Below are 22339 nucleotides of genomic sequence, written 5' to 3'. Positions count from 1 at the left end.
ACAGCTGATGGCTGAAAGAGGGAATTAGGATTAGAAGCTGGACTGGTTAACAAAAGCGGCTGGTCCCTTCGGCCACCTCCAGAAAGAATGCTGGGCTTCCATGCAAGCTAATGAAGGACTGGAGAAGGCAGGCGTACTAGAACTGCTTAACTAGGCAGAATCAGAGGCGAGCCTTGGGAAACATTGTGGCCCCAGCCACTAGTGATTAGCAACTGTTGCAGAGTGAATGCCAAGCATCATGGGAAGGACGTCAGTAGCAATGAGCCCTTTTTGGTTTTTGCTGATGAGGTTATACCATCGTGACAAGGGACCGTGAGATGCCCTATTGACGTAGTCTGGGCTGAGCCCAGGTGAGCATGAAAGGTGGGCAGGGAACAGGGAAGGAGGGGGAAGAAAGGCAGGCCCAGAGAAGCCTCTTAGGTCAAAGCCTCGCTTGACTGGATATTGACAGATACTGGTGGAGGCTACTGCCAAATAGCCCCTAGGCCAAGATTCTCACCCTTCTGAAGCTCGATGGTTAGATTTCAGGGGCTCTGTGAATTGGATGGGAAGAAAAGGATATTTGGATTCCTTTGTCTTTTATTTTATGCATTTAAAATAATGATTCTAAGAAGGCATCAATAAGTTATACCAAACTCACTGCCAAAGCGGGCCGAGACACCGAAAAAGGTTAAGAACTTCTGATCTAGACAAAGTTCTCAGAAAATCACTGAGGGGGACATAAGGAGGGAAATAGGGGAGGTGCTGTTTCCTGTGCAGTAGAGGATTATAGAACCCCCTCCCCTCCAGCAAGGGGATGGCTGAAAGACCAGACAGGGAAAGCAGAGTGAAAGACAAGGGAAAGATGTTGGGGTCCAGCTGGAGGTGGAAAAGCACAGCAGGGCTACCAAAAAGTAGAAGTGACTGCCTTGGGTCAGGGGGAGGAGGTTCCTCATTATTGAAGGATGTTCAATATGTTAAATAACTACTTGTTCAGGCATGGGTCAGACCAGACGATCTTCGTAATTTTTCTTGTGGACAAGGGAGCAGTTTGGGGCAGCAGGTGGTGGCCCAGGCTTAAGGATGGATCCTCTACAAGTTTTAGAAAAACTTGAAAAGTGATGGCTTATATCTAGGTTGACCAAGTCAAGCGTCCTAGCTCAAGAATGAGTAAGCGTGAAGAAACTTTGGACCAGAGACACAAACAAGATTAGCTGGACAATCAGCAAGAAAGGGCTGTCTCCTGACCCCCCCCCAGAGCCACAGAAATGCCAAGCTAGAGGGGAATCAGTTAGGATAAGCCCAAGATGGAAGACACCTTGGTTACCAGGATAATAGAGGAGTCTACTCCCAGAGTGTAGAGTGGGCATGTGCAGGACTCAGTTGAGGTATGCCAATGAAACACGAATGAGAACAGCGGAGACAGAAATCCTAGCCCACTGTTCAAGGGATATTTGGGGAGAGGCCAGGGAGGAGAAGTGACACTGATGATACCCAGAGGGGAGGGGAGCACAGATGTAGGTGCCTTTTAAAAATATAACTATTTCTGGGAGAAGGGGGGACTTTAATTAGGTTGTGTTTTGCTAGCTTCTCCCTCACAGCTGCTGAGTAGCGTGATGACAGCCATGTTTATTTCCCACTGAGGGAAATAAACACAGATGTCCTATACCCTGTAGGGGTGGGGAACCTGCATCCTCCAGGCCACATGGGGCCATCTAGGTCCTCAACTGTAGCCCCATGACCGAACCCAAAGTGACTGAACCCAAAGTGACTGAATAAAAGATCGGCACTTGAGGAGCTAAATGGCCACATGTCGAGTTTGGATTCAGTCAAGGGGTCACACTTGAGGACCTAGATGGCTTCATGTTGGTTTGGATTCCGTCAAAGGGCCACATTTGAGGACTTAGACAGCTACACGCAGCCTCAAGGTCTCAGGTTCTCCACTCCTGTCTATACTTTACTGTTGACCCTTAATCCAGGATGGAGGAAGGGCTCTCGAACAATTCAGAGCTATGACATCCTTATTTAGAACATGGAGGTTTTACTTTAACTATGGTCCTTTCCCACTTGGGCCAGTCTGTGTCAATATGTGTTCGAAGGGCCCTCCCAATGCTGATACTCCATGTTCTAAGATCCCTTTCAGTTTTGACACTTCCATGTTCTAAGTTCTTCTCCAGCTCTGACATTCCACAATCTAAACTCTCTTCCAGCATATAGTCTACACTCTGGATTCTCCCCCAGCCCTACCATTCTACATTCTAAGTTCTCCCCTAACTGACAATCCATGTTCTAAGTTCTCTTCCAATTCTGATAGTCCATGTTCTAAGTTTTTCCAGCTCTCATAGTCCACATTCTAAATTCTCTTCCAGCTTTGACAGTCCATTTTCTAAGTTCTCCCCTAGTTCTGACAATCCATGTTCTAAGTTCTCTTCCAGTTCTCATACTCCATGTTCTAAGTTCTTTTCCAGTTCTGCCAGGCCATGTTCTAAATTCTCTCCCAGCTCTGATATTTCACATTCTAAGTTCTTTTCCAGTTCTGCCAGGCCATGTTCTAAATTCTCTCCCAGCTCTGATATTTCACATTCTAAGTTCTTTTCCAGTTCTGCCAGGCCATGTTCTAAATTCTCTCCCAGCTCTGATATTTCACATTCTAAGTTCTTTTCCAGTTCTGCCAGGCCATGTTCTAAATTCTCTCCCAGCTCTGATATTTCACATTCTAAGTTCTTTTCCAGTTCTGCCAGGCCATGTTCTAAATTCTCTCCCAGCTCTGATATTTCACATTCTAAGTTCTTTTCCAGTTCTGCCAGGCCATGTTCTAAATTCTCTCCCAGCTTTGATATTTCACATTCTAAGTTCTTTTCCAGTTCTGCCAGGCCCATTTTCTAAATTCTCTCCCAGCTCTGATATTTCACATTCTAAGTTCTTTTCCAGGTCTGACAGTCTACGTACAGACTAAGTTCTCTTCCAGTTCTGACACTCCATGTTCTAAGTTCTCTCCCAGCTCTAACATTTCATGTTCTAAGTTCTCTTCCAGCTCTGACATTCCATATTTTAAATTCTCCCCCTCTGACAGTCTATGTTCTAAGTTCTCTTCCAGTTCTGACATTCCAAGTTCTAAGTTCTCTTCCAGTTCTGACATTCCACATTCTAAGTACTCTTCCAGCACTGACAGTCCATGTTCTAGGTTCTTTTTCAGTTTTGGAGCTCCATGTTCTAAGTTCTCTCCCAGTTCTAAGATTTCATGTTTTAAGTTCTTCATCAGCTCTGACATTCCATGTACTAAGTTCTCTTCTTAGTCTATGTTCCAAGGTCCCTTCCAACTCTGACAAATATGTATTCTAAGGGCCCTCCCAATGCTGACACTCCATGTTCTAAGATCTCTTTCGGTTCTGACATTTCCATGTTCTAAGTTCTCCTCCAGCTCTGACATTCCACATTCTAAACTCTTTTCCAGCTGATAGTCTACATCCTAAACTCTCCCCCAGCTCTGACAGTCTATGTTCTAAGTTCTCTTCAAGTTCTGACATTCCACATTCTAAGTTCTTGTCCAGCTCTGACATTCCATATTTCAAGTTCTCCACTGGTCTGACATTCTGTGGGTCCCAACTTTTCTTCTTTACACACTGAGGATGAGGATCCCCAGGAGCTTCCTAAGTGATGAGAGGATAATGGAGTTGCCCCAAGGGGAGGGGGTGACAGAGGTTCCCATGCCTCTACCTTTAACTGGTTGAACTTGAGCAGGTCGCTGTCACAACTTCCCGTGAAGGAGGAGAGAAGGCGCCGTTGCTCTGAACGGCGCTCTGAGCCTGCCCGGGTGGAGGCATGTGGCTGGGCAGGGATGCTCATGCCCTGGAGTTGGGGAGAAAGACGAAACACATCTTAATGCACAAGATAGAAATCCCCAAGGACTCTCTAGACACCAACGCTGCATTCAAGGACCTGCTGCAGGAGTATGGAGGCAGGATGCTCTGAAGCAGTGGGTCTAGAGGCGACGGGCGCCAGGCTGGCAGAGCTGGCTTACCTGGGTGTCTGCCGGGGGCTCCTCGGCAAAGGCGCGGCTGTTGTTGAGGTATTTCAGCTTATCTTTCTTGTCTATCTTGTAGTAACCCTCACTGCGGGCACAGCCAGTTACATGCTCCCGAATGCCGTCCTCTCGCTTTTTCTTCTTGGGAGTAGAGAAGCTGGTGGGTGGGGATAGGTCAAGGACCAGACACAGGAATGCAAAAGGAACACCCAGACATGCTAAAGGACACCCTTGTCCACACTGTAGGGCAAGACCCACATAGACTTGCCCCTGGCACCAAATACTCCACAGAAAGAGACTATCAAATTCATAACATTTCTACCAATATCGATTGCCTCATCTCATAGGGTCATAGATTTAAGCCAGATCAGTGGATAGATCACTGGGCCTAGAGTCTGGAAAACCTGAGTTCAAATCCAGCCTGAGACACTTACTAGCTGTGTGATTCTGGGCAGGTCATTTAACCTCTCCCTGCCTCTGTTTCCTCAATTATAAAGTGGGGATAATGGCACCTGCCCTCTCACAGAATTCCTGGGAAGATCAAAACAGAAGCTCTGCAAACTTTAAAGCATTAAACAATGCTACCCATTGTTGTAATTACTTGGAGGCCACCAGAACCTCAGGAAATACCTAGTCCAGGCTCTCATTCAGGAACAGGGAGCTGAGGTGTGCAGGGAGACCATGTGACTTAGGATCACAGATGTAGCGCTGGAAAGAAAATTAAGAAGTCCCCTCATGTTACAGCTGGGGAACCTCAAGATGCCCCAGGTAGCTTACACAGTAAAAGCTGACAAGGGGCTGGGCTACCTTCAAACCTACATTCCCTAACTCCAGAGTGGCCATGCTTTCCCACCAAAGCTTCCGGGAGCTCTTTAAGCTGTGAATTCCTCCAGAACAGGGCCCATCTTTGGTCTTTTTTTGTAGCACCAGGGCTTGGCATAGGGCCTGGCAGGTGATACATAAACAAAAAGGGGCATGTGCACTGAGCAGACCAGTCAATGCTGGCCCCAGGGTAGGTGGAGGATATAGGGATGGTAGACCCAAAGCGTGTCATTGAGCCAGTCCATGCCATTGTCCTGCTGGAGCAGCCGGTCATAGGTGACACACAGGAAACGGATGTCCTCCTCATCGATCCCACCATTCCAGATGTCATACAGGATAGTCATCTCCTCAAACTCTGAGCGGGGCCGGAAGAGGGGCCGCTGGGGTGATGAGAAGTCGGGGGAAGGTGGGGGAAGAGGGGGCACGACCATGTCCTCATGCCGCTTCTTAGGAGGCCGGCGCCAAGGCAATTTGGGTTTGCTGAAGCCACCTCCGTCGCCACTCTCAACCTCCTCCTCTGGCCCTCGACTAGGGGGAGGTGGCTCCTCAAGCCACTGATTCTCAAGCTCTTTGAAAGGGAGCTTGGCGGCCTCATCGGGCAGGGGTGGGGGCGGGGGTGGGGGAGGAAGGCCCCCGTCGTTCCTAAAGTCCAGCGTCACAACGCGAGGGTCTGGGGCCCCGTGGAAGGAGGCAGCAGCAGGGGGCTGCCCTGCCAGCAGCAGCAGCTTGGGACCCGCTGCCTCAGGAGGCAGAGTGGTGAGTCTCCCCGGAGGCACGTCCAAGGTGAGCACAGCCGGTGGGGAACGTTTGGGCCTCCCAGGCTTCCTCTTTGTGGGTGGAGGGCAGGGGGTTGCCAGGGAAGGGGCCAGAGGCAGAGCCAGGGGCAAGGTCAAGGGCAGAGGTAGCAAGGTGGAGGAACGGGGGAGCAATGGACCTGGAGGGAGGGGTAGAGGGACTGGCAGAGGGACTGGCACTGACAGGGGCACCGGGAGAGAGACAGGCAGGGGGAAACTGGTTTCCAAGGGACTGGAAGAAGCTGGAGCACCAGGCCCTGGACGATCATCCCCAGGGAGCTTCTTGCCAGATGGGAGGGAGCAGACGGAGAGTGACAGGGGCCCCATGGGCTCAGGAAAAGTGGGTGTGAAGCTAAAGTCTCGCCCAGGCGTCCGAGGGATGCCACCGCCACTGAGCCCTGGAGACTGAGACGGGTAGGAGAAGGGGCTGCTGGGAACCTGGGGGGAGCTGAGAGCCAGGCTGCTGGCAGTGAGGGGAGTATCACTGCCTGGCGTGGCTGGCACAGTCTCTGTGCTCTGGGACTTGGCCAGAGGGTCTCGGCCAGGCGTCCGGGGGGGTGCTTCTTCAGGTAGGGGCTCTTCCAGGAGAGGCAGAGGGTGGGGGGGCCTGGCAGGGAACAGAGGCTGAAGCCGAAGGGGCTCTGGCTCCAGAGGAAGGACCACCTTGGGGCCTATGGTGTGGGGCCGGCCCTCCACCTCAGCCCCCCGAAGGAAGCTGCCCTGCTGAGGTATGGCCTCTGGGGAAAAGCCAGGAGGGCTGGGCAATCGTTGTAGCTGCCGAAGAGATGTCTCCTTGGGGATCTCGGTGGGTTTCAGCTCCGTGTCTAACTCTTCCCCTACAAGGAAGGGTAGTGGGAGAGAGGGAGAGAGGGAGAGAGACAGAGAGAGAAATGGAGGGAAGGAGTAGAGGCAGAGAGAGGGAGAGAGACAAAGATGAGAGCTCATATTTCAATAGCATTTTGATGTCTCCAAAATGATTTCTTTAGAACATGGTTGTGGGATAGGGAGTACAAGTGTTATTAACCCCATTTCACTGATGAGGAAACAGACTACACACCAAGTCAGCATTGATGCTGCGATCTGGACCCAGGTCTCCCTCTTGCACACATCAGATGACCTCTTAGGGCGAAGATTAGGGTCAAGCCCACAGAGGCACCAGGAAAATACGGAGAGGGGAGAGACAAGAAGGGGAAGGGGAAAAGCAGGGAAGGGGCTGGAAAGGGGCCTAGGAAGGGGAGAGCTGAGGTAGATGGGCCAGTGTGTTTACCTGAAGCACCCACCGGTGATGGGGTCAGGCGCCTGGATGGCTCTGGGGGCCCAGCTGAAGTAGGAAGCTCTGCTAACATCTCCCCCACCTGCTTGAGACCTGGCAGCTCCAAGGCATCCCCACCTCCCGCTGTCTCCTCTGCCCCCAAGTTGGGCAAGTCTGGCTCATCCACCACGGGCGTCAGCTCTAGGATGGTCACCACCTCATCGTCTTCTTCGATGGGCGCTCTGGCCTCCATGGCTGCTTCCCCAGCTCCCGGCAGGTCTTGGCTTTCCCCACCTGTTGTCTCCTCCTCCACTATTTCCTCTGACTCGGCCTCCTCCTCCTCTTCTTCCTCTTCCTCCTCAGACTCTGAACTGGACTCATAATCTGAAGAATCCTCACTTTCTTCAGAGGTCACAGCCTCAGCCTTGGAAGAGGTCAGGCTTCCAACATCCTCTGGGGGGGGAGGAGTAGGGCCGTGTGAGTGGGGGGTGGGAGGGGAGAGCAGGATGGGGTGAGAGGGAGGGTGGGAGTGAAACATTCTGCCACGAAGGTGATAAAGATACACAGACAGAAAGGGCAGCAGGGAACAGACCTGGTGTTTTGTTTTAATAGGAAACTCCTGGAGAAGGGGGATACTCTTTTTTAACAAGGCAGGTTGGCCCCTTCTTGACAAGTCATGTTTTGAGAGTTGCCTAAAGCACATGGAGTTTAAGTGACTTAAAGAGGGTCACATAGCCACACTGCCTCCCCTCTAAATAAAATTTGACACCAGAGGCTTGATGCTCATTCTGGTTAAAGGCAAGGTCAATGTGGCAGGACAGAGGCACCAGCTGTTTTCCCTGTTTCAATGTGCCTGGGAAAGACAGATATTCACCTCCTTCAGAATCCAGCTCCTCTTTCTCACTAATTTCCACTGCCGCTGTTTCTTCTTCATCTTCCTCCTCATCCCCTTCCTCATCCTCATCTTCATCGACATCCTCCTCCTCTTCCTCCTCCTCCTGAGTTGGGGGTGGGGGAGAAGAAAGCATGGAATGGGGTCAGGATCTAGCTGTCCCCAAGGACATCCCTGTTCTGTGTCCCAGTCCTGGTCTCAGGGATGAGCTAGTCACATATCTGCAACTCTCTCTTGACCATTTTCACCTGGCTGTCACACGGGCATCTCAAATTCAAAACAGAAATCACCACCTTTTCCCCCTGAGCCTTGCTCCCTTGCCAACTGTCTCAAAACCCCCCATTCCACCCAGCCTCTCAGCCTAGCTCGCATCCTCCCTTCTAGTCTCACTCTTGCCAGATTCTGTCATCCCTTTACTCACTCTGGCCCAGGCCCCCAACCCCTCATGCTCTGGCCCTCTGGTTGGAGACCCTGTCTCAAGTTTTCTCCCCCCTCGAATCCATTCTCTGCTCAGATGCCAAAATCATCTTCCTAAAGATTAGGTCTGACCAGGGCACCCCTGCTCAAGAAGCCCTCAAGAAGTATTCTTTCTTAATAATGCAAGCATCAAACAGGAAGGTGCCTGGCATTTCAAAGTATACCCTTGTCCCTTCCTGCCTTGCAGGACTCTCCCTCTGCCAACTTTAAGATAATAACAGCTAACATTCGTATAGAGCTTACTGGGAGGGAAATGCTATTAACGCCATTTTACAGATGAGGAAAATAAGGCAAACAGAGATTCAGTAACATGTCCAAGTGACAGGTAGTAAGTATCTGAGGCTGGATTTGAACTCAGTCTTGCTGCCTCCAAGCCCAGACCTCTATCCATTGCTTACCTAACTGCCTCAACACCTAGCTCCGTAGGCCTACTTGGAGTGCCATGGCCAAGGAATTGCTGTGCCTGAATCCATACCTTTGACCTACCTGAAATTCTCTGCTACCTCTTAGCTTCCCAAGCTTCCACCAAGACCCCACCTATTCCAGTCCCCCTTTGTCCCAGATGCTAGTGTCTTCTCTTGGGGAATAACTTCCATCTACCCTGTAGAGGTGGTGCACGTGGGTCCCCCTACTTCTCCCATTTAGAATGTGGCCCTGAGGGCAGAAATTGGGTCTGCTTTCTCCCCTTTCTGTAGGCCAGCACTTGGCACAGGGCCTGGCATACAGTCAGCCCTTAATGGGAGTAGGCCGACGGACCCCACACCTTATCAGAAGAGGTCTTGGCCAGTCTGTCCTCCTCCTCCTCCTCCTTCTCTGAGGATGATGATGACGAAGAGGACAATGAAGACGATGACGATGATGATGATGACGATGAAGACGAGGATGATGACGATGACTCCTCCTTGTCGTCCTCCTCCTCTCCCTCACTGTCCAGCTCCAGGGGCCGGGCCGGCCGCCTCCGGATACTGACACCATCTGGGTCCTTCTTGGTGAGGTCTGAGGGGATGTCAGACATATCCCTGTCCCTTTCTGACTCTAGGGGAAGGTAAGAGAAGAAAGGACAGGAATAAGGAAAAGGCTTTATCTGGGGAAGAAGGAAGGGAACTGGCTCCATAGGGGAAAGAACGAACCTTCATCTTCCTCATCTACTGAGGTGGAGGGCCGTAATCTCTTTTGATCTCCAGTAGAGGCTGGGTCAGGTGGTTCCTTCCTCTTTACCTGCACATAAAAGTGCTGATTGGTATAGGGTGTTGGGGAGGATTGGAGGGTGGGGAAACACATCTCTGTCTCCCCACCCCAGTGTCTGTGAACTGAGGAGACGCTACCATATCCTTGTTCTCAGAGTGGACCATGGGGCTCCCAGGCTCTGAGATGTGGATGGAGAGGGTCAGGGGCCTCTTTCAAAAGGAGTCAGGACCTCCCCCCCCCACCATTGGTCTCCAGTCCCCACATTCCATTCCCTTGCCAGACCCAGGGGTGGAAGGTCTTACCTTGAAAGAGGGCAGCCGGATGGCCCCCCGGAGGCCGATGCCCAACCCCATGCCCTCATAGCCCAGTCCTTCGCCCTTGCTCCAGTTCTCCAGCAGGCAGGATGTGAGGCGGTCTTTAGGTTTTGGCCTCTCCTCATCCTTGTGCTCTCCTGATTTCACTGGGGTCAGTGATGCCTACAGGGCAGAGAGACCAGGGAGGGATAGCTGTAGATTCATGGGGCATAGCCGGGGAAAAGCCCTGGCTCTGGAATCACAGGGTCTGGGGTCAAATGTTCCTCGGGACACTTACTACCTGCTGTGTGACCTTGGATAATTCACTTCCCTTCTCTGGGACCATCTGCAAAATGAAAGAGGGTTGGACTGGAAGATTCTGAGGTCCCTACGGGGTCAATAGCTATGGTTTAATTACAACATCGCTCAACCCCTCTGGGACTCAGTTTCCCCATCTGTAACATTACGGGGTCAGACTAGCAGACCTCTAAGGTTCTTTCCATCCCTTGGTCTGTTAGCTCATGAGCTCTCTGCCCCCACCCTTTCTGTGCAAGAGGACTCACCACCAGGGAGCCCAGAGGCAGAGGGAGATAACCCCTACTAGGGATGCCCCCTAGTATGAAGCTGGTCTCAGCATCCACCCCTAACACCAGGACTTACTAATCCTATGGCCTTGGAGAAACACTTGTCTGGTGACTCTGAACCCCCAACCCCCACTCCCATCTCTGAATACTAATAGTTACAGGGGCAGGGAGGCAGCACACTGGCCTTGCAGTCAGGAGGACCTGAGTTCAAATCCAGCTTCAAACACACTTACAAACTTTCAGGTCTACAAAGCACTTCTGTGCTATCTCACTGAGACATTACAACAATCCTGTGAGATGAGTGCTCCCATTATCTCCATTTTACAGACAAGGAAACTGAGGCTCAGTGACTTCCTTGCCCAGGGTCACAGAACTAGTAGGTGGTTCAAACTAGCAGATTCAAACTTAGCTCTTCCCAGATGGTTCCTCCAGACTGCCTGTGACCATCACTTATTATCTGCTTGTCCAATGGAACATAGGCTTTTCCTTTTGAACATCCAGCACCTAGCATAGTGCTTGGTACACAGTTGGGGTTTAATAAGTGTTGGCTACATCCAACAGAATTATTAGAAATGTAGCCTCAGAGTAAGGTTCTAGATGTCCTAAGAATGAATCACGATTTGACCACTTATTGGCCCAGTGATCTCCTCTCAGAGGTTCCATTTTTCCTTCTCTAAAATGGGGATAAACACTACCCGTGCCACCCCACTCACAGGCCCATGACAAGAAGCAGTGAGTTGAGGTGTAGCGAGGGGCTGATCTCAGTCCTGAGCTAGCCTAGGAACCCTGGGAGGGCAGGGACAAGGCCTTTTCCCATCTCCTGTTTTTCCTCTTGCACCCCAGCACCCTGCCCAGCTCCTTACCTTGGCCATCCGCTCCTTCTTGTCCCACCATTCGTCAAAGGCCCGGAAAGCAACGACCTCCACCATCTTACGGTTCAGGTCCCGCTTCATGATGGCCTTCAGCTCCTTGACGATCACCAAGAGGACACCATCCACAGTGGCCTTGTGGGGGTCTTCCTTCTTGGGCATATACCCCGGCGGTGGCACCGATGGGTCAAACTTTGGCAGTGGTGGCCACTGCTGGCCCCGTCCCACGGTGGCACCCATGGAGAAAGGCCGGTAGGGGGGTAGATTCACAAATTGCATGCCACTACCCATGAATGGGGGGTATTGGCACACACCTTGACCCTGCATCATTCGACTAAGCATCTGTGTCTGCATCTGGAAGGACATGGGCATCCCAGCCCACTGGCCACCCAGCACGTTCATCATGTCCACCTGCATCATGGGGAACATGCCTGGAGGGAAAGGGGGCAGTGGGGGCAGGATGTGGGGTGGGGGCACCCCAGGGGGAGGCGGTGGTGCTGGCAAGGGTGGGGGTGGCACTGTTACTGCCGGGTGGGTGGGGGGTGGAGGTGGTGGTGGCGGCGGGGGCAGTGGGGGTGGCATGGGGAAACCAGGTTGGGGAGGAGGGGGTGGCGGAGGTGGCAGTGGTGGTGGGAAGCCAGGGGGTGGCAGAGGGATGGCCGTTGCCAGCACTGCTGGAGTGGTGACTGACGAATTCACCACGATGGGCTTGGGGCAGTCAGCACTGGTGATGGGTGCAGAGGGTAGCTCATCGTCTGAAATCTCCATGTCCTCACCTGAGGACTGCTGACCCTGAAGGAAAGAAGACAAGGTAGGTGGTTCCCAAGGAGTCCAAGCTCCCATCCTCATCCCCCAGGTCTTGTCCAGGGCTGCAGAGGGGGTATCAATCACTATCAATCTCTCTAGTCATCTATCAGTCAATCAACAAGCAATTACTAAGCACCTACTGTGTGCTGGGAACTGTGGTAGACCCCCAAAAGAGGAATCAATCCCTTTGTTTAAGGAACATTCTATCCAAATAACTCCTATCTATCAAAATCCCTGTGCTGGGATGGCAATAACACTGAATTCAGGATTCATAGACTCACAGCTAGGTGGACCTTAGAGATCACGTGGGTCATGCCTAATTTTAGAGAGAGAAACTGAGGCTCAGGAAGGGAGGGCCTGAGTTAAAATGATGGCTTGGTCTCTTAATACCTATATGAACTCAGGAAAGTCATGTAAGGCTCTTTCCTCATCTGTCAAATCAGGGGAAGGGCCAGACCAACTCTAAGGTCCTTTTCTGGTCCCAGAGCTAGGAATAAGCCAGAGACAGCTCACAATGACACTTGGATGGCCACCAGATGGTGCCCTTCAGCAAGGCAGTGGTAGGGACCTGGGGAGAAGGGGATGGGTAAAGGACCCTTGGGTAGCACCTCATATTCCAGCTCATTCCTTGGCTGGACCTCTGTGCCCTGGGGAAGTCAGTAGTTGGGGAGGAGGGAGTCAGGTAGACTTCAGAGAGGGGACCAGAGGTTAGACAATCCGAGTTCAAATTCAGCTTCAGCCACTTACAGCCTGTGAGAAATCCCCTGGATCTGTTTCCCTATCTATAAGGAGGGAGGCTGGATTGGAGCACCTCTGAGGTCTCCTCCAGTACTGTTGATCCAAAATGCCCTGGGCAGGCGGATGAGCTCAGCTATTTCTCTGACCCAGGCTCTCTGAACTGGAAGCCTGAGGCTACTCCCCAACCCATCCACCTAGGATCACCACACAAACATCCTTAAAAGAATTATTTCCTGGAAAGTTAAAAAAAAAATTGTCTGGCTTGTAAAGTGGAGGACTAGCTTTAAATTTGTTGAGGTTTGCTCTAAAGCAAGACAAATCCCAGGGGTACAAAGCTTACTTAAGTAAAACTAGCAAGTAAGTACTTCTATGGGACAAAGGAGCTGACCACCTAAGGTTTTGGTCCAGACCTGTAATTTTATCATAGGATTATAGATTTAGACCCAGAGTAGGGAAGAAGCTAAGAGGGCTTTCTAACTTCTTATTTTACAGGTGAGGAAACGGAGGCTGAAAGAGGAAAATGACTTGCCCAGGGTCACACAGCTTATAAGTATCTGAGTCTGGATTTGAACTCAGGTCTCTCTGACTCCAGGACCATCACTATCTACTGTCCCACCTAGCCGACAGGATCAAAAATTGAGACCAAAGGCGGGGTAGGGTTAAGAAGGCTCCCTCTCCAGCACTCTCCTTTTACAGGTGAGGAAGCTGAAACCTGGGAGGGAAATGACTGACTCAGGAGCACTACGATACTAAAGGATTGAAACCCAGGTTTCCTAATACTAAAGCCAGGGCGATTTCCATTTCCCAATTTCCATTGGGCTGGGAGTAGACTTCTGTGTCAACACCACAAGCCAGAACCAGCCTGTCCATTTCAGCATAAATAGGGAAGTGTCAAAATGGGATGGGCTGCCTCTCTGAGTGGGGCACTCCCAAATCTCTAGAAGTGACCCAGGGGAGGCTGGATATTAGTAAGGGAATTCCTGTGCACTCCTTCTCTCTGATAAACTAGTTAGCTGCCTGGGGGTACTGAGAGATTGGTCGCGGTGATTATTACTTTATCTGCTTCATGCTTTAAGGTCTGACAAATGCTTTACAAATTATCTCATTGGATCCTCAAAACTACCAAGAAGTACGTGCATTTATTCTCCCCATTGTATTGATGAGGAAACAGGTTGAGAGAAGTTAGATTATCCACCCAGGGTCACACAGCTACGTGTCTGACATCAGATTTGGTATTCTGGACTCTAGGTCTGTTACTCTATCTACTATAGCTGAAGTTAAGAGTTTAGAAATGCCACCCCCATCCTACCCACTCAGTGGCCTTCTGGGTAACAACTGGGATTATGGAGAGAGCCTTGCCCTTTCCATCCAGCTAGCCCTGGGCCCTGAGTATTTGATCCAGTAGAATTCAAGAACCTGCCTCTGGCTGATGCCTTCCCCCCACCAACACAGACAAGCAACTCCCGCCTTGGGAAGCATGTCGGGAAGGGAGTGGAAATCTGCTGGGTTATTTAAATCCTTCATTTGTAGTCAGCTGCACTTGGGAGAGTGGGAAGGTGTGTGAGTAAATACATCTCTCTCTCTCACACACACACACACACACACACACACACACACACACACAGTTGCTGAGGCTCATAAGTGTTCCCTGCCTCCCCAGTGTGGGGACAAGGGGTTGCTGGAGGGAGGCCTCATGGTTGTGGTGGAGAGGGGAGAAGTGTTGTATTTCCTACTCCCCAGCCTCCCATCAAACCCACTCCTCTCCTCCCCAGCCCACAAGTGATCTGAGAGATCCCTGAAGAAACTCACTCCCTACTTTGGAGTCTTAAGTCCTTGGGGCCCCCAGGTGCCAGGATATGGGCACAGCTGCAGGTTCCCTCCTTGGGGCTACCCACACACAGAGGGGCCAGACAGCCACCCCAAGCCTCTTGACTCATAGCCAACAGCACATGGCATGCCAAAGGTAGGTCTCCAATGTCACTGGAGCTAGGGGCCAACGCTAGGCGTCCCCAGCCCCTTGCTTTTCCTGGACTGTAGACACACCCGGAAGGCTCAGGTGTTGCCTTTTAATTAGGTCTTGGAACAGGGGCACCTGGTGTCAGACAAGCAGGTAACAGGGAGAGAATCCTGCTGCCTCCTGGGGGGGGTCCAGTCTCTCCAACCCCACCTGCCTATGAAAAGATTCTTATAGACAGTGAAAGCAGGGCCAGGAAGCTCACCCAGGCTCCCTCCCTCCATCCAGTCACTTCACCTCAGAAAGCCTCAGTTGCCTCATCTGTGAAATGGGGTCAATAATGATCCCTGCTCTGCCTCCATCCCAGGGGTAGTATGAGGATCAACGGCTGTGGAAATCACTTTGTTAAAATACACAGACACAGTTCCTTCCCATTGGCCTGGGAGAGGCAGGATAGGATATGATATTGGGGATAGCACTATGGTTTTTGAGGTCAGGAAGGCCCACTGTGTGTGGATTTGCTCCAAGACACCACCTTCCTCCTCAACTTGGCCCACTCTCTCCCCTCTGAGCCACATCTATCAGCTGGACAGGGAGGCTTTGAAGGATGTGAGCTAAGTCAGGACCTCAATATGCCCCCTTCCCAGTATTCCACCTTGGCCTGAACTACTCGTTAGTCCCCCCCCCACCCCCCAGGTGTTTCTGTTCCAAGGGTAAGAGACCCAGGGAAACACCAAAATGCCTTTTGCCGCCCCTCCATCCACCCTGTTGTCTCTGCCAGCCTCTCCTGGGGCCCCCCCTCTGCTCAGAGCCAGCCCACACTAATTATGGTCTCATTAATTACCCTGGTTGAGAGGAGGGGAAGATGGGGCCTGGGTGATTAGGAGGGAGGAGTCAACCTTGCCCTTCTAGGCACCTGGCACGTTCTGGGCATGCCCTGCAGACAGTCCCTTCCCTGGACTAGGCCCCTGGGAATGCTGAGATCTGGGATGTTTCAATTTTGTCCTGGCGCCTAGGGAGAGTTCGATACCTGGATCCCAGGGGCCTCGTCCCATGACTCTCACTGGAGGAGAAGGGAAGCCCTTTCCTTTTGATTTTGGAGTGGGGAGCATAAGGTGGGGAATGGGGTGAAGGAGTCAGTCAAACCTCCAAACTGTCTTTCTTTCCCTCATCCAGTATGGCAGAGATAGAGACAAAGAGAGAGAAACCAAGAGACAGAGAAAAAGGGAAAGAGACAGGGATAGAGACAGAGAGAAGCGGACCGGATCTGAGGGCACTACATTTAAGTACAATCTGATTTTCTTCTTCAAGGAGAAGGTCCAGACCCAAAAGCTGGCAAAAAGAGGGGCGAGTAACCATCTGCCTGGGTCTCTAGAGTCCTGGGGATACCATGGGCAGGCGGGGGGGCAGGGGCAGGGTGAGGAGGTGGGCCAGCCTAAGACAACCTGAAACAGCCAGGCCACGCAAGTACCTGCCTCCCAGAGTCAGCACGTGGGCCCGGACCTCCCTCTTCCTGGCCATGAATCAAACCACTGAGAAGCAAGAGTGAGGGAAACCCTCGCCTGCCAGGTCTTATCTCACTGTCGGCTTCCTTTCTGAGGCCAGCACGAAGACCTCAAGTGGCCAAGATCCTTCAGAGTTCCTCAATTCCAATCTCACCCTGTCCCAGCCCTGGCTAGACTCCCTGACCTCTAGGTCAGAATCACCCTCACCTCACCCTCCTCACCACTAAACTTCTGCCTAATCTGCCCTGTCCCCACAAATGGACCCAGGGCACTCCTGAGCCCCAATGCTGGGCAACTGAGAGGATCAAGTCCAAAGGCCTAGTTTCGGAGAAGGGGAGACTGAGGCCTGAGGTCATATCCTAGAACTAGGGCTGGAAGGCACCTCATAAGAAATTGAGCCCAAGCACCTAGTTTGGGGAAACTGAGGCCCAGGGAGGTCAAGGGTTCCTAGGTCCAAAACTGATGAGATCTTATAGGTACCAAGTCCAATTTTCTAACATCACAGAGGAGAAGTGAAGTCCAGGTCAGGCTGCTGGCCCAAGGACACACCAGTAGTGACTGGAAAGCCAGGTCTGGGTCCCATTACTCACCTCATCGAGCCACCTGCCCTCAATGGGTTGTGCCACCAAAGGGCACAGGCAGCCATAGAAGGACAGCCAGACACCTTGCCCCCGACCCCCAATCCCAAATTACAGAATCTAGAGGCCAGAGGAGTCATAAGCTGGGAGGAATCTCCACAATCCTGGCTGGAGTTTGGCATTATGCCTAGACTGCTGGCCTTGGAGTTGGAGAACGAGGGGAGGAGGCTAGAAGAGAATCCTGACATCAACCCTTACTAGGCCGTGTGACCAGCACAAAGGGTGAACACGGTGCCCACCTCCCAGCATCCTATGGGGTCAGAGCATCCCAGACTTCGAGCTCCAAGTGGCTCAGCCAGGCATCCTTGACCTTTTGGGGAGGGTCTTGGAGCCCTCTGGCAGGCACAGACACCCTCAGCTCAGCATCATGGCCTTAAATGCTTCCAGTGCTTAATAAATGCTTATTGATTAAAATCAAATGTGTAAAATTACAAAGGTAACCAAGGGGTAGTAGCAATAAAAATGTCCTTTTGTTTCCCACCCAGATTCCCGAACTCCCTGAAATCTCTGCCTGGGACCCTAAGGGGGTTTGGACCAAGCTAAACACACCTATTCTAGGTTCTCGAAGTTCATAGCAGTGACAACTGTGCTAAGCACTTCACAACCATGATCTCATCTGATCCTAACAACCCTGGGAGGCAGGTATGTTACAGTCCCCATTTGACAAATGAGGAAATCAAGACCTGGAGACATCCAGTGCTTTGCCCAGGGTCAACTCAGCCTAGAATAAATGCCTCCAGCTGCCTCCAGCTCCCTCCACAGCGCCAATGCTGCCTCCCCTCAAACAAATCTTTTAGAAACCTCTAGATACTATATGACTGTCAGATAAATTGTGAAGGCCTGGGTTCAAGGGTCACTTCTCATGCTAGCTGTGGGCCTCAGTTTTCTGCCCTGACTCTCTCTCTCATGGGGTGCTTGGGGAAGGCCTTTAGAACAAACAGGAGGTAGAGGTGTCATTGTTTAATTGTCAGAGGTAGCCCAAGGCCCCACAGGATGTAACTAGGGGGTGGGGCCCAAAATCCATCTGGAAACTTGGGGGTCCCACAGGGACCACATTCTGTTCCCTGACCCAGATACACTCATGAGGTCATACATGGCCCATCTCCTTTCCCTGCCAGCCTGCCCACTCTTCTCCTCCCCATCTCAGGGCAAGACCCCATCCCTTATCCCACACTTGGGCAAGAGGCTGGAGGGCAGTAAAAGATCCTAAGACCTTTCAGGCTACATCACTGAAAGAAATAGGTCAGACTAGTCTTCGGTGAGGAGATGGGACCCTTTCCCTGTCCAAGGCTCCCTTCCCCCAACAGACTGTCAACCCCAAATGGGGTAAGGAGGAACCCCACAAAGCTCCTAGCTAAGGCATTATCCACCTGAGTGGATGGGCCCCTAGCCCTTCCCCTTCCTCTCTCTTCTCCAGTGGTTCCAAAAAGGACAGAGTGTTCTTCCCCAGTAGGAGTTCAGGGACCTTAATCAAAGACTCCTGGGGCCGGCAGCCCACCCACAGGGAGCAGAATGCTCCCATCCCTGGGCCGAAACACTGCCTACACCTTTGGCCCCCCAGGCAGATGACCCTGTGGTGTGAAGGACCAGTGCACACAAGGAACTGGAGAGCTTGAGACACTCAGGCATTTAGGACAGGGAGAAGCCAGGATACCATAAATCCACAGACAGTCCCCCCAAAACACAGCTACTGACCCAGATGGTCCCTCAGAGTGACAACTCCCTTTGTCCGTCCGCTTTGGAGCCTTATTCTATCAGTGCCCCAGAGAGACAGCAAACTTCATGTTCAAACTTGTCAGTAAAATCCTCTCTTCTTATCATCCTGCTCCAAACTGAGCCCATAAGGCCCAGATAAGTCAGCAAGTGGATAGCCAGGCCTTGTTTGGTGGCCACTTGGCCAGAGCCTTGAACTGAGTGGGGATGGGCGCTGGCATTGGGCATCCAACTGTCTCACCTTTCTCCTTCAGGAGTATGGTCCCGTAGAGGTTCCCACCTCCTGGTACAGTTTCAGCATCTTAACTGGATCTGCCACCTCTAGGGTCCCTGAGCTCACCCTCTGCAGCTTCTGCAGGTGTCCTGATCGAGGGCAGCACTGCCCTGAAGAAGCTACTGGGGTAGTGAATCCCACCCACCTCAGGATTCAGAAGGACACTTGTCCTAGGAGGGGGCTCAGGCTCTGCACCTATCTGGGGCACCTGAGGCGAGTCATATAATCAGGTTCCTCATGAATAAAATGAAGCAGGAGAAGGAGGCTAAGGTCTCAGCTCCAGGCCCAGGAGTGTGAAAATCTAGACACGACTAGACAGACCAGAAACTTCCCATGGGATGTCCCAGGTCCTCGATGTTCATGGCTCCACGCCCAGGAGGCCGGACACCTAATAGATATGGCTGTGGGGCTGAGGGGTGCGTGAGGAAATCCCAGCAAGAAGGTACATCTCCGTCTCCTTGGTGGGCCTTAGGGGATAACCTGGCTGGGGATGGGACAGGGGGAGAGACGGTCCAAAGAGGAAAAGAAAGGTCCGAAAAGCGGGCAAAGGAGAGACGGAAGGGAAAAGAAGAGACATTAAACCTGACCCCTGCTCCTCTGGCCCTCCCTTCTTCTCCCTAAACAGGATCAGAGACAGCTCTCCAGGAACAGCCAGGACTTTGTATTTTAAACAGGCTGGAAGGGGGTACTTTCCCACCTTGAGGAGAGCCATTGGAGGCCCTGGCAGGGCAGGGACCCAGAAAGGGACAGGATCCCCACTCTCTCATCTATGTTTAAAGTGAAAGGCAGAAAGGCTGTGAGCACCTCAAGGAAGGGAGAGAGGCCAGGGGTGCTCGATCTGACCACTAGGAGAACTGGGCCAAGCCATTCTGTCCTCTTCCTCTCTGCCTCAACAGGGAAGGCCAGAGTGGGGGTGCAGAAGCAGTCTCCCAGGCACCCCCCTTGGAAGCTCCTCGATTGGCACAGGCCCAGCCCCAGGGCTGGACACTCCAGCCAGGGCACTCTAGGGATACACAACGTCAGGAGGTTGTGCCTCTGGCTGAACTGTTCTCATCTTGGCCACATGAGATGGGAGAGCCCCAAACCTTTCACCTGCCCCCCACCCTCACCAAGCTGGGGTGGGGTCAATCAGGAACATAGCTGTTCGTCCCTCCCTTCTGTCAACAAGGGGAGGAGGAAAGGAGACCAGGAAATGTCTTCCCCCAGGGACTCCCTGAACTTCTCTGTTTAAGAAATCTAAGATTTCGAGGTTGGCAGGACAGGGAGCCCAGATCCCTACTCTCGTCTATGTTCAGAGTGAAAGGCAGAAAGGTTGTGGGCAGCTCAAGGAAGGGAGAGGGACCAGGGGTGGGACCTGGCCCTGGGAGGCATCCCCTATCTGACTTCTCCATCTGGACCTGATCCCAGAGAACTGAGCAGGAAGGTTAAGGAGTGAGCCCTTTCCAACCTGACATATAGACCCTCCCATGAGGGGAGAACTGAGCACCAGGGGAAGCCTAGTACTAACCAGCTGTGTGACCTCTGGCATGTCACCCCCCCTCAGGTCTACGATCCTCAAGTCCCCCAGAGTTTTTGGGGCCTTAGAGACTTGCTGTCATAGAAAAGAGTGGTGGAGAGCATGGCCTGAGCAGGCTCCCCAGGGACGGTGGCCTGTCAAAGATACATGCTTCCTCACCTCCTGGTGGCTACGCTTACCTCATCCATCTTCTCCGAGGTGGGCGTCCTCTCCCCAGCCATCTCCTTGGTCTTCTCAGCCCCATGGCCCAGAAGACCAGCTGGGTCCGGGGGGCCTGGCTCAGGCGGGGGACGGGGGCCCAGGCCCAGGGCCAAACCTAGGTCCTCATCATCATCTGAGTCCGGCAGGGGGGTTGGGCTGATGTCCTCCAGGCCTGTGCTGGAGGGGCGGGAGGATGGGGTCTGGCCTCGAAAGCCAGGTTGGGAATTGGAGCCAAAGGTGGGTAGAGGGGAGAGCTGTGAGGAAGAGGAAGAGATGGGGCTGCCTTCCATGCGCAGCTCTGTGTCCGAATCATGTTCCCGCAGGAAAGGTAACTTGGTTCTCTGCTCCTTCAGCAACATCTCGATGCGAGAGTCGAGGCTGTCATGAGGCTTCTCTGCGGATGATGGGGGCGACTCTAGGGTCGGGGTCCCAGGACTATTGCAGCGCTCAGGGCTCCAGCCAAAGTTCGGGCCCCCACCGGGCTCCAGGCTGTTTAGCTCAGGGGGTGGTGGCGGCGGCGGCGGTGGCCCAGGGGGAGTCTCGGGTCTCTCTTTGGCCAAAGGAGCGACAACAGCAGGGGGCTCTGCCGGAGGCTGTGCCCGGCGGTACTCCCCACTGTCCCGGCCTCCCTGGGCAAATGCTGGCAGAGTTGCTGGCTCCTCGGGGTGTGGGGCAAACAGGGCTGAAGCCTGATATGGGGAAAAGGCTGACTTGTAGTTGGAGCTAGTGTGGCCCAGAGGGGCTGAAGGGGGAGTATGGGAATACTGGGGGGCCTCTGGCTGCCCGTGGGGCTTATAGGAGCTGCCCCCGCCTCCTCCAGCCCCACTGCCAGAGGCAGTGGCAGCCCCAAATGTGTGATCAGAGGAGCGGAAAGCCCCGGACGAGTTGTGGACATAGTGGTGCTCATGCCGACGGTTGTAAGCGTCGGTGAACTTGGTCTCATGACGACGGGCCTTGTAGCCTGAGTCCTGGCTGTAGTGGTAAGATGGTGTGGGCTGGCGGCTGGAATAGCTAGAATCTTGGGAGAAGGGGGTACCCAGGCGAGGCGTGAGAGGCGTGCACTGGCCATAGGAGTTGGGGGTGTCTAGGCGGCTGCTGGAATAGGCAGTATCGTGGGAGAAGGGCGTGCTGCTGTTGGGAGTTACGGATGCTGAGGAGGAACCTGCAGAGGCCACACTACTGCTCCCATCCTTCAGGCGCTTCAAGGCATCTGTTAACTGGATGGGGGAGAGGAAGAGGCATGAGTCAGGGAGGCGGCCAGGCCTCAAAGTTCCAACTTACCTTTCGGGTCTTTCTCCAATAAGCCCCCTCAATGTGTTTCATATATTTAGATATAGCTATAGGTACATGTCCTCTCCCCTTCTTGAAGGCAGGGACTTGGTCACCTTTGTCTTGTCTGTGCCCCTGGCACTGAAGAGGCTCTTGGGAAATATTTCCCATCCCTCAGAGGCAGGCCCAGAGCCCAGAAAACCTTCCTTGGAAGCCTATCTGTCCTGGGGCCTACCTGTGAGATATTCAGCAAATCACTGCAACTCTCTCTGCCTTCTTCTGGAGCAGCCTGCCACCAAGGGGACAGCCCTTCAGTTCCAAACTGGACGAAAGTGCCATCCAAGCAATTCCCAGCTCCCTGAATCTCTGCTCAGGCAGTTCTCTCTAGGTCTGGGACAGCATCTACCCCTCTGCCCACCAATGCCAGCCCTGGCAAAGGCCCAGCAAGGAAAGAGTAATGACTCACACCTCGTACTTACAAAGCATTTTCCTCACAACAGACCTGCAAAGTCAGAAAGTCCATTTACTATTGTTACATCCATTTCACAAC

The 22339-nt window shown here is 52.6% G+C and overlaps 1 protein-coding gene across 6 annotated transcripts in view; it reads right to left on the bottom strand.

Annotated features, from left to right (window-relative positions):
- SETD1B (SET domain containing 1B, histone lysine methyltransferase) overlaps window positions 1–22339 on the bottom strand; it is a 38399-nt gene that overhangs the window by 7774 nt on the left and 8286 nt on the right. For 4 of the 6 annotated variants that reach the window (XR_011965355.1, XR_011965356.1, XM_072600531.1 and 1 more), the window contains exons 6-16: window positions 20499–21737; window positions 11169–11966; window positions 10020–10067; window positions 9731–9904; window positions 9371–9458; window positions 9004–9275; window positions 7746–7869; window positions 6887–7324; window positions 5031–6455; window positions 4001–4167; window positions 3697–3828 (exon numbers count right to left, since the gene is read on the bottom strand). Coding sequence is in view for 4 of the 6 variants with exons in the window: in XM_072600531.1 (XP_072456632.1) it covers window positions 3697–3828; window positions 4001–4167; window positions 5031–6455; window positions 6887–7324; window positions 7746–7869; window positions 9004–9275; window positions 9371–9458; window positions 9731–9904; window positions 10020–10067; window positions 11169–11966; window positions 20499–21737 (4905 nt within the window). In the remaining 2 variants the exon portion in view is untranslated. The remainder of the gene's footprint in view (window positions 1–3696; window positions 3829–4000; window positions 4168–5030; window positions 6456–6886; window positions 7325–7745; window positions 7870–9003; window positions 9276–9370; window positions 9459–9730; window positions 9905–10019; window positions 10068–11168; window positions 11967–20498; window positions 21738–22339) is intronic. The other 2 variants (XM_072600529.1, XM_072600530.1) reach the window with 2 other exon arrangements.

Source organism: Notamacropus eugenii, chromosome 4 (assembly GCF_028372415.1).
Source record: "Notamacropus eugenii isolate mMacEug1 chromosome 4, mMacEug1.pri_v2, whole genome shotgun sequence".
Lineage (NCBI taxonomy): Eukaryota > Metazoa > Chordata > Mammalia > Diprotodontia > Macropodidae > Notamacropus > Notamacropus eugenii.
Note: the sequence above shows the minus strand (reverse complement) of the source record. Positions and strands in the feature narration are given on the sequence as shown.